The sequence below is a fragment of the Pagrus major genome, chromosome 21 (genome assembly GCF_040436345.1).
Source record: "Pagrus major chromosome 21, Pma_NU_1.0".
NCBI classification, from domain to species: Eukaryota; Metazoa; Chordata; class Actinopteri; order Spariformes; family Sparidae; genus Pagrus; species Pagrus major.
This window is the reverse complement of record NC_133235.1, coordinates 7,278,416-7,297,202: the sequence shown is the minus strand read 5'-3', so window position 1 is coordinate 7,297,202 and position 18,787 is coordinate 7,278,416. Positions and strand designations below refer to the sequence as shown.

Sequence of the window (18,787 nt, the reverse complement as noted above, 5' to 3'; positions counted from 1 at the left end):
TTCTTTATCAAATGACTGTTTAACAATATCCATTTACTGTTACAGTCTGTGTTTCAGCTGCAACAAACACCAGACTTTGTATTGCCAACATTACCATACCTAAGCAACAGAATAGGTCCCATATGACCATTGGAGAGTACCAGTACTTGGTTAATTTAGGTAACAACACATCTTGGTTAGGTTTAGGAAAAGATCATGGTTTGGAATAAAATAAGTATATCACTTACGTAGCTAAAATAACTCACCATGGACTTTTGGTTTCAAACGGGACATGACCAGCAGATTCCTGGGTCAAAGTCCTGCGTTTGTTTGATCCATCTATCCACCCAAAGCTCCTTCACTGCAGACTTTATCACTCTTTATACTACATCACCTGACTTCATACTGTGCTCTACTCATAATTACAACGGCCAGTTGTTGCCTAATAATGAATGTAAATACGGGTCGTGCTAGGATGCTTGCACAAGCAACCTACTGGATCTGTTTTTCTGGTGAGGATGGGTTGGTATTGTGGTCTAGACAGGAGATCAGGTCTACGGTGTTCCACCATGCTTCATAATTTATGAATGTAATAAGATCAGAACTCAAAAACTAGGCCTGTAGAAACAATTTTCAATAAAAGTGATATTGTAGAACTAAGAGCAAAACAATGTTCTAATATAAAATGAGCTAAATAAATCAGTGTCAATAGGGGCTCTCAGCTTACACACAGCTGGGTTTATGTGAACTCTCTCTTATCTCTTCATTTTGGTTGATCCAGGGTTATTCCACCATGCATAATTTTGCAGTACAGTATGCTTCATTTTAGATTTTTGTCTCTTGAGTATTCAGTGAATGACCAAGACAGCCGGTGACATGTTAGTAAAAACTAAATACAAAGCTACACATATACATATCAGGCTAACGGCCATTACTCATGTCTGTTTTGTCCCTCCAACAGGGAAATATTTAATATTCTCCCTCAGTGTTTTATTCAGTAACATTCCAATACTGTGCAATCTCTGCAAGCTGTAACGACCAAAGTACAGATACACAATCACAGGATCAAGTAGGTTTTACAATTCTGTGAAGCACAGAAAATGCCCTGTGAACATGATTTACATTTATATGCTTTTGCATCACCAACTTATGAAATATATACTGTAATGCTTGTAACACGAGAGGGGAGGAAAGGAAGAGTCAAGTACCTCTCCTTCTCTTATGTATAATGTATATAGAGGTAACACAGCACCATTGACATACAGTATATGCTTCTTTATAGAGATAAGTCAGTGGTAAATGTTTTCAATGTGCAGCTAAAATGAACATTACTATGCCTTATATATCAGTATAATAGAGCTAATAAGAAAATGCTCACCTACTTTCCTCTCCCATCTGAATCTGCTGCATTGATTAATGGTCCTCACTGTTGTGGCTAATACAGTTTATTCTCTCATTAAGCCACAACAAACTTTGGTACTCACAGAGAGCTGTAACAGTCCCCATTATGGATTGGGTCATTACTGCTAAAATAAACTGCCCCTGTTTTGCCAGCTTCCACTCACATAGGTCCAGCCAAATACGCTGTGCACTCGGTTATGGATGACAGAGCTACACACGCTGCTGCTGCTCCTGCTCCTGTGGCTGCTTACATGATTTCCTCCTTTTAGTGGAAACACCAGGGGAAAACATACCTTAACAAGCAAGTAACTGACTCCATATGGATTAAACAGTGAAAAACTATAAAACCCCTTGAAAATGCTTATTAAGAAAAGATGCCTGGAAAAGGGCAAAGAACATAAAAAGTTTAAAACACTTTTGTGTTGATATGTTGTCAATAACTGTGAGAAAACACAGATATAAATGAATATCACTTCTGTTGCTAATTTGTCATTACCAGGATGATATATTGCAATGCTCCTTTTTTGGAACACTAAAAGTAATTACAGTATTACATTATAAATGTACATAAATGCATTAAAACGCTGATTATTTTATGAAATCAGTCCAACCAACAGACTAAATACTGTAAATGAATACTTCAGTACTCCATAAGTAATATTACTGGTGTACACCATCTTGTGGAGGCCTTAACAACTACAACTGAAACTGGCCTATAACAAATGGATTGATGAGTAAACCTTGCCAAAGTTAGGATGTTTAGAAGGCTGCTGTGGCTCTACACCAAAATAATAAGTAAAGCTATACTAAATACATTAGTTTTAGATTGACCACAAGAACTGTTGACTTCATTCATTAGTTACTTTTGCAGTAGATGTTCCTCCAAACTAGAGCACATTCTTTAATCAAACATGAAATTTCCAAAGGTTAGAGTTCCAAGCTTTTTCTATGACAGCAGCAATATAAGGAGTTCAGATGCAATGTTTTAACTCATTCTGCATAACTGTTAACGTAAAATATCAAGAAATCCCTCCTCTTCACCTTTGGATCAGGATTTCTTACAGGTGGTGGACCAGATAAAACACATTAGGCTTACGGGCCACATGCTGCTGACAAAATAGGGGTTCAAAGTTTGAGCCAACTTAGAATACTGAACACTAGCCAACAGCTGCCCATACAAACTGAGACCTACTGGCTTGCTCTTTACCCATGTCTGCATACCCAAAATATCAATGGTCCCACTTGCTGGTTTGGTAAACATATGAAACACAGGGAGTGAGCTGAAGGAACCTTATGTCAAGTGTTCAAGAGAACGACATCTTCACTTGGTCACTGCGAGTGCATCGTCAAGTCCTTAATCTATAAAGCATAACTAAAGAGTCTAAAATACAGGTACTTATGAATTAGCGCTCTGTACCATCATTTTTTTTTTCATTAACCACTTCTAAAACTGGCAAGACTGGTTGCCTGGCAACATTAGGCTTTTATAGCCTACAGTTTTCCAACTGTTGGTCCTTGTTTATCATCACTACCCAAACTCTTGACGTTGACAGTTCTTGACAGACGTACCTGTCTCAACTTTGGAGTGGTCGGTCCTCTCTGTAACCTTCTCCTGGCTGATGAGGTAATCAACAATCCGCACGCCGATTGGTGGCTCAGTGTGGTTCCACTCCATGATGACCAATGAGCTGCTGGGCTCGTAGGTGAATGACAGTTTCAGCCTGGCAACAGAGTGACAGAGATGCAAAACCAGACCAGTGAGTGAAAGATGTTGTCAGCAAACTGGTCTCATTACTGTAATTTACAGCTAACATTATCCTTGTGTCTGCAAAACTGCACCCTAATGAAAACACAGTCTGCAATGTCACAAACACTCCTGTCAACAGAAAATATGACCATTTATCTCCTGATGTCTAACTTGGCTTACTCTAGAGCGGCAGCCTGCAGCTATGTGGCATTGGGTGTTTTAATGCCAATCAATCAATACAGCAGCTCATTTCATTGATTAACACAACCAAAACGTACAGGAGATAAAACTGCATCAACATTGTAATCATTGACAGATTGTAAGACAATCAGCATAGGTACATAAAATGTTCCCACAGAACCCAGAGGCTAAAGGAGACCACAGCTACAAAGGTTGCAGCCTTCATAGTTGTTTTCAGTCTCTTTTTGGTTATTTTGTGTCTCCTTGTTGTCTTTTTGAAATCTCTGTGTAATTGTGTTGTGTCTCTGTCATTGTTTTGCAACTCTCTGCAGTTGTTGAGTGTCTCTTTGTGGTCATTTTGGGCCTGTTTAAAGTTTTGGGCCTCTTTATAGTTGTTTTGTATCTCTTTGTGTTTTATTTCTGCGTATCTTTGATGTCATGTTGTGTTATTATTCTCATTTTGTCTCTCTCTGTAGTTGTTTTGTGTCTCTGTCCTCGTTGTATGTCACTTTGTAGTTTTTTTTTTGTCTCTTTGTAGATGATATGCTTCTCATTGTAGTTGTTTTGTGGCTCTTTGTTGTGGTTTTACATCTCTTTGTGGTCATTGTGTGTCTGTGCCCTGACCCATTCGGCCTGTGTGCTTGTGCCCAGAAGGCCCTTTCAGTAATCAGGCTGGAATATTTTGATGCAAGAGATGATGGATGGTATTTACCACAACCCATTTTAGAGTGATATGTTTGGAAAAAGGTAACACTATTCTGGTTACTAACATTGGTTGGGGAAGTGGGGCACAGGTGGGCAGTCCGTCTGAGCCAAAAGCGCTGGAATCACACCGGCACCAGTCATCGATAACGTCACCTTTCCCCGAACACCACAGCATGCTCATCATCGCCTCCTGAAGAGCCTACAAATAGAGGGAGAAAGGAAAACGAGAAGACAGACAAAAACAAACATTAAAACTAAAATTCAAAGCACATGTCATATTGGGATATGCAGCATTCAACTTTATCACGTCAACTATTTTATATTATAGTTTTGACTGCAAGTGAGGATGTTCATGATTCTTCATCTTTCATGTTTTCCAATATTTATGGACATTTTATACCTTTACTAGTGAGGTAAAGTGGAGCGATATAAGGGAATGAGATGTCATGACATTATGCTTTATGGTCAGTGTCTTAAATCCTTGGTCATTAGGGCGCTATTTAATACTGTACTGTACTGTACTGTAATACTACTTGATATGTCTGAGTTTTGTGTTAAATATTGTAAATAATTAAATGTGTATGCGATTGATTTGCTTGACCTTAAGTTTAGTTTGGTGAAGTCTATATATTGACCTTCTTCTTCACATGTTGAATATTTCCTGATGAAGACATAATGTTGAAATGTCATTATTGTACTTAATATGTACATTGTGTTTTTTGAGTATCTATTCCGTGTAGGTGCATTTTCCTCTTGATATTGCTGTGTTGTTTTTCAAGTAGGTAATCAAAATGAACGCAACACAACAAACTCAAATCTGAGATCAGTTCAAAGAAATCAGCAAAATCTTAATGAGATGGTTGACTAGATACCTAGATATAGCTCAATGTATACACCCCTCTAGTGTATATACACCAGCCTATGTATTGTGTCTATACCAGTAGCTACACAGTCAACCACTATTAACCGCCTTTGTCAATACCAGCGGCTGTGTCCGTCTGCCTGAGCTTAAAGATGAAAGCTTGGCACCCTGGGGGGACGGTACCGTATCGACCTCTCTTCCTGCTGGAGGAGTAGAAGTAGTATTGACGTTCAGTATCGATGGAGTCAAACAAGTTACAGCACAGGACAGCAGATTATGGCACAGCATGCTGCCAGCAGATTAAGGCATGATATTCCAAAAGGACCCTGTTAAGACTTCTGTTTCTGTAACAGATTTCAAAATGAGGCCTTGAGGTTTTCTGCCCCGAAGGATACAGTCACAAACACGTGGTGAGGTGACTCCAGTGAATAGATTGAGATTTAATGATCCATACTAATGCCTGGATTTTTTGTGTATTATTAGCTGCCGTCCTCTCATGTTAAAGTAGCTTAGATGATAAATTGGTGGGAACATTTATGTCCTCCAGATCAAAGTAAAACTGCTGTGAATTTGGGATGACACAGACATTGGGCAATAAACGCTTCCTTTAATCATTCACATGAAAGGTAAGTAAGATAATCCAGTTCAGGAGGATGAGAGGAGATGCAGCCAACAATTTTCAAGGGTGTCACATATAATGTACTCTGTAAGACCATCCCATATAGTTAAGGATAAACATTGCACACACCTGATAGGTCTCATTGTTGGACACCAGTTCATAGATGGGAGCCGCCTTGGTGATCTGCAGCAGGACAGGCTCGGACTGCTGCCGCCCTTGCGCCGCCCTCGGGCTCATGTGGCAGAGGTGACAGGAGCGTGGGCACTGGCCTTGGCTGGTGCAGTCCATGCGGACGCCGGCCGCCATGCGCTTTGCGCCCGTGTCTAGCAGACTGGCGATGTATGCTGGGTATGTCAGCGTCCTGGGCTCCTTTTCGCGCTCCTCTGACTCCTCAGAAGGCGAGTTACCTGAGAGGACAGACAGAAGAAAAATGGTTGGCTAGCTCTTTTAAAGAAATGAAATGCATTATAGGCAAATATCATGAAAACGCATACAAACAAATGCCTAATTTTGGTCATATAGAAATAAACTAGATACTTCATACATGTTCTGAGTAACGACATAAGGGAATAAGGGAATGGAAAGAATTGAACTGAGAGATTTTTCTGTTGCCTTTGCAGCAGCATGGCAAAACTACAAAGCATTAATGTGTTCCCACAATCTCCCTTCTGGAGACTTTTGAGCTTTTCTGCATCACAGGCAGAATACATGAGCAGGAGTGTAAATATTTGGGCCACAGCTACAGCTATGAAGATCTCAGTGTTCCCTCTGGTACAGAAGGTGAACAGGGAGACCTGTACTGAACAATGGAATGTTTACATTGTATTGTTGTGTCTATTGCTGTTACAGGCTGTTATTGACAGTGATTTATTCCCTGCTCAGGTGATGGAACTTGATTCAACTCCTAAAAACCATCAACAACAGAGGAAGATATAGTATAAAACAGAAGCATCCAGGGTTTTAGCCTCCTTTTTTGTACACTTAAATAGCTTGCACATAAGTTATTTTAGTATTGCAGAGTTGAACACTGCTTTTTACCCCACAACACATATTTAGCTAGCTTAGATACTAGGTAATTATTTTTCATCACATTTTATACAAATTGTGTTGGCAAAAATGAAAAATAAAAACATCATCAGCCCTGGCCTCAAACATCAATGAGAAACAGCATGGAGCCCTCTGACCCCAGAACAGACAGATGTTGCACATTAAAGGTTAGACACATTAGCAGGCACAATTGAATGTAGGTCTCCTTAAGCAATTGAACAACCTTAAAACTGAAACATGATGACACCCAGGAGAGGCTAAATAAGGGTGGATGTAGTCTTTTCTTTTGGAAACTCATTCAAAGTCTAGCAACAGCATTCACAAAGAATGCTGACAAAAGAAAATAGATTCCATAACTGCAGTCAAACCAAAGAACGGACTCAGAGAATCACTCTGATATAAGGAAAATTGCCTCATTAGCACTCCATCAAACAGGACAAAATGTTGCTTCATTAATCATTAGATGTCCACAAGATCATCCCTGAGGTTGTTGTGCTGGTCATCTAATTTTAGAGCTCTGTATCACCTGTGCAGCAGTAGGATCATGCTTGTGAATGGCTTGAACCAAAGAAAAGAACAGATTACACTTTCTTTGTATAGTTTTGTACATGCTCCTGATTCCTGAAAAGTCGGCTTTTGCAATAGTGTGTTGGGTTTAACATTTGCATTATGTAAATCAAATATTTCCCAGTGTTATTTTGTCTCAGACAGAGTGCAACATCCATTTGCGAGTGGAACTAGAGAGCAGCCAGAGAGGGAAAAATGCTTAATGCGGAACTTTGACACTATTTTTCTTTTTTAAAAGGGTGAAATTTCTAGATGACCATTTTGGGCTAGGCTGTGAGCAAACACAACCAATTTAAAAGCTCAAGCACCAATTAGGGAATAGGCTTGTTGTGTGAGCTGCCTTTGATGGAATACAACTCAGGTTTATGGGCCATGGGATGATGGGAAAACGGTGTGCACACAAGCTCAGGGACCAACTTAAGAAAGAAGGCCTAGCGACGGCCATTTTTCTGCACGTATAGATTGAATAATCCCTGTGCATTAATGTTTACTTTTTCTTCCACATCTTCAAACTGACCTTTTGCATTGTTTTCTTTAATTCATGGTAACAGATACAATGTATGTCTGCATTTAAAGTACACTATTGTATTTTCTTTTTGTAAGGAACTCCAAGTTCTTCTATTTATGTAAATCAGGATAAATATATAAATCCTTACACTTAATACCTCAAAACAAACCCAATTTCTCATACACCCACATTCGCACCCACTCAGGCTTTTTTAACATCAAATTCTTTTGCACATTATTTCTCTCACTTAAGAATTTAGGAGAACAAACAACATATCTGCCTGACTTGGTTGATAACAAGCCAGAGAGAAGGAATTAGAATGTCTCCACTGATTGTCACAATCATGTACCTGAATGTGGATGACTGTTATTAAAAAGAGATTAAGTGCTACACTACCAAAACGTTTGTTTTAGTGCTGGTGTTAGTAATTAACACCATATTGATTACACCTCATCCAACACATCGTATACCCACGCTTCATTGTATCTGACACCTACCAAGTCATTAAGTTTCACAGGTTTTCCAAGGAATGTCATGAAGATAAAAAGCGATAATGTTTCTGTGGAGTGGAAAAAGAGAAACACTGAAGAAAACACATTTATATATAGGTTAAATGTATATATGAATTTCATTCTGTTTTTGTTTACTTAGGTTGGATGTTTGCATCTCAATTAACTGAAAAATACTCCTTTTATGACCTTAAAAAGGTTTATTTTAAAAGTCAGGAGGTATAAGAAAAGTAAAAGCATTTTAAGCCACTTGCAGATTTTTAAGTTATTATAATATCTGTAAAGAATGTAGATTTCTGATTTTTGTAGTAAAAATCTATAGAATATTCAATCTTTTAGTCCATTTATCTTGGGGGACTTCTTATTTTTTTTAGACATATGTTCTATATTTACACTCCTTTGGGGCAACTACGGCTGTCAAAGTTACATCCACTCAAAGTGCTTGTATTTACTCCTGACAGGCTGAGGTTGTAATTCCGACAACTTGTCTAATAACATTACAGAAACAATTTCTACAGTGTGAGACATTTTTGTTAACTAACAGGATCTTTTTGGTAACCTGAAACAAAGTCTCGCTCAAGGAGAAGTCTCACACTTGTAATCCTGCGAGAGGTGAGTTGTTGCAGAGAGAGGATGGCGGAAACACATGAATGAGTCGGAGCTGGAGAGGAGTTTGAGTTCACTCAGAGGAACGGCTACTTTATTAAGATGGGGCAACAATTCTAACAACTCACCTCACAAGATTTCAGAGCGAGACTTTAGATAAGATAAGATAACTCTTTGTTAGTCCCACAATGGGGAAATTTGCCACTTACAATGACTACACCGACTTGCTTCTGGTTACAGAAAGGATCTTAGTAATTAACAAAAAGGTCTATCTCCATAGAAGTTGTTCCTGTAATGTTGTCAGACACCTCAGCCTCCCAGTGGCAAAAGTAAACACTTTTAGTGCTTTAACCTTTGTTGCCCCAAGGATTACGTTGCAGCCATTGCAGCTGTGTTGCACAACCAGCTGAGGTGATCTACTGGACCGATTCCAAAGGTTTTGGTGAATAGGAATCATTTACACACCAAAACATGTTTAAATGAGCTCCAGGTTTAGAAATATTGGAATCCCCCTTTAAAGCTCCTGGGCTGAATATGAATATTAATAGGAAAAACAGGCATGCCAAACCTAACAGAAAGAAAGGGAGATCCTGAGCCAAGCACACACTGGCACACTGAAACGCTCCCCATGAACCACCAAAAGATATAAAGGAAATAACCAGAACAAAAATGAGAGCCAAGAAAACATGACTACCGGTGCCATGTTCTCAAAACACACAGAATGCTGCCGAGACAGACCATGGTGCACCTGGGCCCTTTATGCAGACTAACAATCAGACCAGACCTAGTACACGTGAATGAAAGGACAACAGCATTCAGAGAAATGTCAGATAGGAGCAGAAGGAACACATACCAACCCAGAAATACCTAAATAAAGACAAATTTAACAGTCAGGTGTTCTGAATGAAAGTCTCCTTTGATGACACAGCTGCCTCCACATCCAGCTATGAATTGTAAAGCAAATAAATAGCTATGTTTGTGTACATGTGTATATGCATCTCATAAAATCAGAACATTCCAGGTCTAATGATAACTTTCATTTGTTCTTCCCTTGCTCTGAGTGGTCTCTTTGCATGTGTAATGAATGTTGATCATGCCCCCGATAACGTTTGCATGCAGCTCGAGGGCCTTGTGATTGGGTCATTGAGTCAAATCGACAGATAAGCCCATACCAATCAAAGGACTTTGACGGTAAATGAGGTCTGATAGAGGGCCGAGGCACATCAGGGGAGAACGGAATCAAACTGTGGACGTCAAACACACATACTGACCCCTCTGCAGCATTAATATATGTGTGCGTGTGTGTGTGTGCATGCATAGAATGTCTAAGTAGAGGCACTCTGCAGGGCATGACGCTGCCTGACCAATCAAAGACAATAAAGAAGAAGACTATGCTTTTGTTTGTAGTGTTTGTAAGAGGGTGGGCAGAAGTGAATAAACAAGGAATAGAAAACACCTGGGAGTTTGAAGACAGCTATCTAGAGCCCAGCTGTGTGATTGGGTACGTGCACAATATATTTGCATTCACAGACTTGTTCATCTGTACATTGCCAAGAATGTCAATGTCCTTGCACTCCTGACCAGCCAAACTTTAATCTATCCTTGTCAAACTGGCTGACTTCCCGCTCATCAGCACCCATCATTCGATCTTTACTTGCCACCTCCTGGCAGATGGAAATTAAATGTGGCAGTTATATTAGGACAGCTGGGTGCCTTTTAGGGCAAAGAAGATTGGCAATGATTAGTTCAGTTTAGTCTTGGTTTAGTTCAGCAGCGTTCAGTGTCAGCTGGGACCACAGGGATGTTAAAATGGATAAGCAGCCGGGCCTGAAGACACCTGACGACCAAACACAGACAGTATATCATCACAGAAAATCCTCTCCAATGAACCTCAATGTACCACCTCTTTTAATTTAGGGGCAAAGTATATATGATAGATTTATTATATATGTACTCATGGTGAGTCTGTTATTTCTTAGCGAAGCAATGACACATTTATTCACTTCCAAAACAAACGTTGAACACACTCTTGTTGAATTCAGCACTCTCAGGGGGATTTGCCAGTTGTCTTCACATGAGTTACAGATATGCATTCGGATCACAAAACCAGTCAGTATGGTGGTGCGACCACCATTTGCCTCATGCAGTGCGACTCATCTTTGCAGAGAGTTGATCGTGGCCTGTGGAATGTTGGTCCACTCACACACATTTGGAAATCTCAGGTAAAGTCAGGAGGTAGAAAGAAATCTCAGAAGAGCAGCAAAAGACAGCCAACTGACGGGTGCACTTGAGGTGGAGCTGAAGAATGGTCTGTTTAACCATCTCTTGGAGCTAATTCTTTTCAATCATTCGAGTTTTTGAGTACATATTGTAAGATTCCTTTACACATGCTCAAATCTAATGCACATGTTGGGATAATTGTACTAATTCACAAAGTGAACATCATTCTGTGTTGAAGAAGACTTGAAACTAGAAACTGAGACCATGAACTCATTAGGAGACTATTTACTGAGGTAATAAATCAGGTGAGAAGAATGTAAATCTAAGGCACTTCTGCACTGACTGCACTTTTCAGACCAGAGATCTCTGTCCACAGTCAATCGTTCCTATTACTACTACTACACAACATGTAAGCATTTAGTATTATCTCAAGACATTGTTGCACTGAGATCCTTGCTGTGACTTTTGAATTGCCATTCTTCGTTCATATTATTTTGTGTCTTGGATTTTGGTCAAGAGTCGCTCTCGACTCACCCAGTGGTGGAGTGGTGGAGAATCAACCTCCTGAGGTGGGTCACTGCTTAATGAGCGTCCACTTATTTCCTGATGAGCTGCTTTACAGTTTTATGAAATTCAATTTATGTGATTAAGCTTGTCTTTGATGGCACACAGCGTGTCCATCACTGGTCTTTTTAATGCTTAACTGACTGCATTCTTCAAGTACTGTGAAATAAAAAAGTTACTACTGCATGAATCAAGTTAACAGGAGAAAATGAAAATGTGGCCTTTAAATGTACTTGTTTAGTTTGCATAAATCTAGCTGTACTGTGCTGCACTCGTCTTCCCAGTGTGAACTATTCTATCAAATATTCATGCTTTGCAAGTTTGTGTGTATTTTTCCGTCACAAAGAAAATAGAAGAGCACCGTGCTCTTCTTTGAACTTTGCTTAACGTCTTGTCTCTTTTTCATCATTCTCACACATTTCCTCTTTCTGATTTCTCTCTCACTCTCTGTCTTAACCAGTATAAAGTACAATCGCACCTTTTTTCAAAATGCAAATACATGTGTGGTAGGTGTGAGGCCGGAAAGCTGTAATATTATATTCCTATTCTGCATCCCTCCACCAAAACAAGAACACCAATCTCTCTTCTCTCACATTTTCTGACACATTCTCCGCTTCTGCATTCTCACTTTAACTCTCTTTTGCTCACTTTCTCATTTCCGCCTTTTTTCTTCCGTCAGTTTAGCTCTCTTATAGTCCAAAGGGTGTGTTCGCACAGTTATCTGAGCATGTAAACTGCTGTCAAATTCAACCCACACACACCTGCTTTTTGCAAAGCCTAATGACAAGCAGTATAGTGCTTTGAAGGGGATAAATCTTGAGGAAATGCACACACATATGCAAGCACACATACACCAAGCTCATTAAATGTAATCTGTGTTTGACAGAGACAGACGTCTCACAGCAGGAAGTGATGACAGGACAAAATACAGTAATAGAACCTCCATATCCTCCTTCGTACCTACTCCCAGAAATGCAATTTCCAACTTTCTCTGGCCACTACCTTATTTGATTTATTTCTGACCACAACGGGTTGAGCCCAGAGTAGCTTTGTGAGCTCATGTGAGTGTGCGATACTTTTATGCTTGTGTAAACATATTTCAGTTTTAGCAGTGCTGAAAGTGATTTAGGTCCTTACATCTACAGGGGTAAATTGGTGCTTTGATCTGGGGTTAGCATTGGAGTTAGGTTTACTTGTAGGTTGAGATTAAAGCTCCACGAATCAATACATTTTATATGAACAACTGCTTAATGATTACCTGAGATGTGAGGCTTCACTCAAGGTGATGATCCCACTGTTGCGGTTCTTCTCAGCTTAAAGTGACTTTTAATTTCATTTTTCTCAAATCGTATTAATATGGCCCCAAATCACAATTTGCCTCAGAGGGCTTTGCAATCTGTGCAGCATACGACACACTCTGCCACCGAAAAACCCTTTTAAAGGTCCAGTGTGTAGATTTAGTGACTTCAAGCAGTGTGGCTGCAGATTACAACCAACTAATCACTCCTCGTCTCACCCTCCCCTAAGTTGGTGGTGCAACAACACAACTCTGACAGAAAGCCCATTCCTGCATTCATATTGTTGAAGGTTTCTGATGATTATACACTATGATAATATAAATATGAATATTTTATTTCATATCTGACAATAGATCATCCTGCACACTTTTAACTGGAAAAAAATAGAAGAAACTTTAGGAAGAGCCACAGAGGAGGAAACCTAGCCTACAAAATCACAGAATACAAATTATGATGGAATAATTTATGTAGATAATAAAATACATCATCAAATATTTGGTTTTATGCTAACTACGCTCTTATTAATCTTGTTTTCAGCAGTAGCAGCAGTTAGCTGTTTTCAGGAACATGAATGCAAACATTTTTAGTGAAAGCTTTTTAAAGCAAAGAGAGATTCTAATAGACCAACTGTGTCTTGGCCAGTACCAAATGTCAGACAAAGTTAGTGTCTTGGTCAAGAGAATGTATCATGACAACAGTTTTTATGTCTTACATCACTAATTAAAAAAAAAAAAAGAAAAAAGAAGAAAAGAACTGAACATGTAGCTGCCTAAGAGCTAGATATTTTGGGGCTAAAGTGGCAGCAAATATAGACTTAAATTTGTCGGGTGTCCAGAAACATGGCTCCAAATGGATACTAATGTTGCTCTGTGTCTGCCCGATGTGTAATTAGGTGACAAGGCAACATTTCAGAGGTGTTTTTAGCTCCTGCAGGGGTAAAAATAAATTCCAACAGTGACGCATACAGTAATGGAAAAATGAGTCTGCCAGCAGGCATCGGGAAGTACTTCTGCATATGTAAAAAAAAAAAATAAATAAATAAAAATGTGTAAAGCCTATGTGTGGCTTTGTGGGGGAACAGCATTAAGAATGAAAAATTGACTCATGTGATGTCACTTGAGTCACTATCAGTTTGGCTGTGAAGAATACAAGTTTGAAAATGAAAGAAACCTGCTCGCATGGAATTCAAAAGAAGTTACTGGACGAGATCTCTGCAGCTCGTTCCTTGTTTTTGCTTAAAGCTAACAAATGCAGGCAACATTAACAACTACTAACATAACACAAGCTAAATCTCAGACTGGACCGTTGGCCGTTCAGTTGCAGTGTGGGTATCGTGGGCGTAAAGTTTAGACAATGAAGATGAATGTGTGAAATAAACAGGACAGGAGCGCTAGTTCTGCTGCATTGATTTCAATCCTTTGTGTGAATCCAACATCATTAAAGTATGTATATACGTATTATAGGAATGCAATGCTTAATCATTAGAGTACTCCTCTAACACTGTAGTCATGGTGGGGTTAATGTTTTAAGAACTTTGTCGCAACAAAAGGCTTGGACGTGGTCTGAAAACCAATCTATGATACCAGCTGAGACCTAACAGGCTTCACTAAACTGTAGACATAGGACAGATGCATGATGGGAAACTCGCAGTATGAGCATGCATTAGTCTATGTGTTTATCCAGGACTGGTGTGTGCCTGTCTGCGTGTGTGTGTGTTTGTGTTGGTATGAAGCTGGGGATTTGGGGCGGCTTTGACCCGTGCTGTACCAAGTGGAATGACTCATCATCTCTATAGCACACAACAGATGGAGCTCAGAGCTATTCAGATTCAGATAATACCTCTCCATCCACCCCTTCCTCCCACTCTCACCAGTGACAGAAAACTCCTGTTCATCCGCCAGTGACTGACTCAAGTCAGTCCTCCTGTTTACAGAAATATGCTCTCAAGTCTATAAATGTTTATGGGTATGAGAGAGAAGAGGAGAAAGAGAAAGCTCTACTTAAGCATGTGATCCTCAGATGTTGTTTGTGTTAATATATTACAGCCTTTCGGAGTGAAAGCACTCATTTCCTGTCTTTAGCGAGCCCGCAAATCCTCTCCATTATATATCCTTTCATCAGACCCCTTTATGAAACGATGAGTCATTAAATCATCATTCATCTTCATGATCAAAGCGCAGTGATTTTAGCCTCTGACACCATCAGCCTCATTTTTAACAGAAGCTTTTAAACTAAATGCCTAACTCGACACCTCCGTGCTCCTGCGTCTCCCTGTGTGAACCCTTTTCTCCTCCATCCTGTGTGGAATAATACCATTTACTGTGTCTCCACAGACTTCGGTAATTGAGAAGTACCCGCTTTCAGCCACTAGATGGTGCTAGTGGATCACTGACAGGGCAGAATGAATTGGAAACAGGAGATATGAATGTACATGCTCCACTGTTCAGCAGACAAAAGCAGGGCAAATCATACGTAACCTTTTAAATGTGCTTGCCCGAGATGAACATTATATGGTTATGGAACGTAATCATGAGCTCCTGCTGATCTGAGAATGGTGGAAATCAAAGGAGGCAGTATAGCTCAGTGAATGGGAACGCAGTGAGATGGAAAACTGCATTAAAAAGGGGGAGTTTCGGAGGGATCACGCTTATTGTATGTGGGGGGGAAAAATGCTAAACAGAATTAGAAGCAGCAGAGGAAACTGAATGAGACGCAGATAAACAATACTGTGGGTATGCTGTGTGTCTGTCTGTGTGATACATTCTGAACTGCAAACCTGCGAAATGGAATACATCAGAGTGCTTAAACAAATCTGTGTGACAGGCAAATCTTCTTAGATGTGTTGTGCAGTTTTGCTGTGTGTGTGTGTGTGTGTGTGTGTGTGTGTGTGCTTGTTTGAAGCGACGCCTTCCCAGGCAGCCACATGCAGCTTGTACCTGATATTTCACGGCAGCAGGTCGAAGCTCTGCCTGTATCCGGCTAAAGAAAATTGTAAATAAAAAGTATGCGTCTTTCCCTCGGCTGCGAAGCCACGCTGAGATTTGGTGCGATTGCTTCTGAGGATATGAGCAAAAAAAAAAAAAAAGGCGAGGCATTGTGTTTGTGTTTGTGAAGGGGAGGGATGTGCACCAGCAGTGTGAATTTGTATGTTTTTGTGGAAGTGAGGAACTGATAAGTTGAGATGACAGACAGAGAGAGAAATGTGAATGTCTAGTGTGGGAGGGTTGCATTAGCATGTTTATTCTCCGCAGTGTAATAACACTTGAACTCCCCTGTGAATCCATGTCAGCAGCACAATCAACCACTTCAACAAGACAATCTGCACTGACTCACAAACTCCCAGGAAGCTGTATATAGATATCTATGAACAAATGCATGCAGGCATTTCAAACTGACCCTTTTAAAGAGATGTTAGCTGTGGCACTGTGGCAAAAAAATAACTGCATGACTGGTGATTAGACAGGTCATCATTTAGGCCCAAGTTTGGTCCCTACGAGGATACAGCTGAAGCAAGATGCTAAAATCCTGCTGCTAAATGGCTGACCTGCACCTCAACCAGAGGGCAAAACACATTTCCCTGTTCTATCAATTTGCAAATCGCTAATTTACTGTCGTAACAGCTCATTAACCTGGAATTTATCACCAAGCTTGCATTACGGACTCAGTAATGGGGAAAAAATGAAGCCTAGGAAACAGATTATAGTAATTTGCTTGATCCTTTACTAGTAATTACTAATCTGTTTACTGGTGAAGAATGGATACTGTGCATCAGATAGTAGTTATGGTAACTCAGCAGTGCACAAATCTTTACTTTTATTATTCCAAAACAAAACATTCAGAGGACATGTGTAGCTGATTTGAATTAAAGGCGGTGAATGGATGTGTAAGCATTTTTTTTCCCTTTTACAATGAATAAAATACTTAAAAAAGAGAAGAGAAACGCAGGCATACTTTAATGTTCAGACAGCTAAATGAACTAAAGGATGCAGGATACAAGCTGCAGTACAATATTCCTTGTTTAGCTGCTGGGTGTTTTCAATAGTTCCATCGGTATTGCTCACATGATGCTCTGCAGTTGGTAGAGGATTTCTGTGTGAACGGTGCTGACTGATGCGTCTCACACTATCAGGAGGTCCACTGTGTTTGCTGCAGGCCACATATCCTAAACGATCTCCTGAGCTCAATGCTGCGCCTCCTGAACTGGTAGTGCAATATTCAAAGTAAGAGATGATTCGACTGGCACTGGTTTATGCTGCACACACACATAAAACCTGACTGAGATATTAAAAGGCCCCTGAAAACATACTTTCGCAATCAGCTTCTGGCAATGTGCAATGGAATATTACATGAGCATCCACTTCCCTGCCAAGATTACTTATTTTACATTAGATCTATCTCTATTAGTGTTTCTGCCTGGGCCCGTGTTGTTAATTTAAAGTGAACATTAGCTCAGTTGGACAAAGGTGATATCGTGTAAAATGAGTAAACAGTTCTGGGGTTGTTTGCAAGGCCACTTCCAAACAAATCTGATCAACCTATGGGACGTCCAGAACTAATGATGAGAGGCATTCATACAGTTTAACTGCAATGTCCCGGGTTTGCTTGTTGACTTTTGCTGCATGTCTCAGCCCTCTCTCACCCCCCATGTTTCCTGTCTGTGTCTACACAGTCACTGTCTAATAAAAGCAAAATATCAAAAAAAAACACTTACAATGTCACACCCACAGAGTCCTGATGAAGCTGAACTTTAACTATGATTGTTGTTTATTTAAACGTACTTCAAGGAGTTTTCAACAGGTAAAAAAAATAAAGTTAAAATGTAAGACTGACCCCTCTATATGACCTACGTACATAAGGCAACGACACCATCAGCGAGAAGACTGGCTATTTCTATATCGTTATTATAGTTATGGAAAGAGGCTGCTCTTCTGCTGCTATAGCACTACAACAACGTTCACTTTATATAAATAATATTCAAAATATGTTGCCTTGTTCTTTTACTTGCTATCAAATCAAATGCATATACTAGACCAAGATCTTTAGACCAGCACAGTGGCCAGGATAAAATGTTGGCAGTTAATGTTTCAGCAAACCACTGATACATTCACATTTGTTTGTGTCATAGGCTATATGCCATACCACCTGTGTAGCACAGTGGTGCATAATTTCCAGGTATTAAAAATCCGACTTAGAATTAAGCATTTAGTTCCTACACAGTAGGGCAAATTAGAAAAAAGACAATTCTGCTACCATGGGAAAAGTGTTGTCTTTTTTTCTAAGTGATGTTGTATTTTTGTTAGAATATAATATTGTACATCAGATTGCCTTCTGGTTTTGATTTGTTTCCACCTACCTGCTTTTGCGACCATTTAAAAACTGAATTAAATGACAGAACTTCAAGAAAAAAAGGCCTTGGTAGAAAAGTTAGCATCAATAAGAAGAAGGTGGGTTAAAGCAAAGGATTTTTCAAATAAATGTGTTAACAGCTAGAGTTTGAGACCCGTTTTGGAATGCATGACTGACTGGATCGCAGAAAAAAAATCTATTCCCCTCACTCAGGCACGGATCAATGGATGTAGAAGATGGAAAATATCTGGCCTTACATCATAGGCAAGAAACCACAGAACCAAAAGTTCTCCTGAAGTTCAACTTTGCTTTCATGCAACGATACATCTGCAGCATCAACCTGCCGCCCACCCTTTTTACTTTTGCAGGCTGTAACTGTCAGGCCTAGCTGGGAGAGGCCCTTCAATCGGCCTTATCCTGCTACCTCCACATAACTAGACATCAAAGCGCACATAGAGAAGTTATCTGCAGCAGTATCAGCAGACAAGGCTCACTAAGTCTTGATGAAAGCTTTATGTTTAAAGCAGTATGTGGCGCGTGGTGGGCTGTGAGCAGACGCTGTTTGTCTAAGTGCTGATTAGGGCTGCTGGTCGTGGCCTGACAGGCCCATTAGTGACATCTCCTTTATG

The 18,787-nt window shown here is 39.9% G+C and overlaps 1 protein-coding gene across 1 annotated transcript in view; it reads right to left on the bottom strand.

The window, feature by feature from the left end:
- astn1 (astrotactin 1) overlaps nt 1–18,787 on the bottom strand; it is a 413,206-nt gene that overhangs the window by 44,640 nt on the left and 349,779 nt on the right. The window contains exons 18-20 of the mRNA XM_073491141.1: nt 5,623–5,900; nt 4,078–4,211; nt 2,950–3,101 (exon numbers count right to left, since the gene is read on the bottom strand). Of these exons, the coding sequence (XP_073347242.1) occupies nt 2,950–3,101; nt 4,078–4,211; nt 5,623–5,900 (564 nt within the window). The remainder of the gene's footprint in view (nt 1–2,949; nt 3,102–4,077; nt 4,212–5,622; nt 5,901–18,787) is intronic.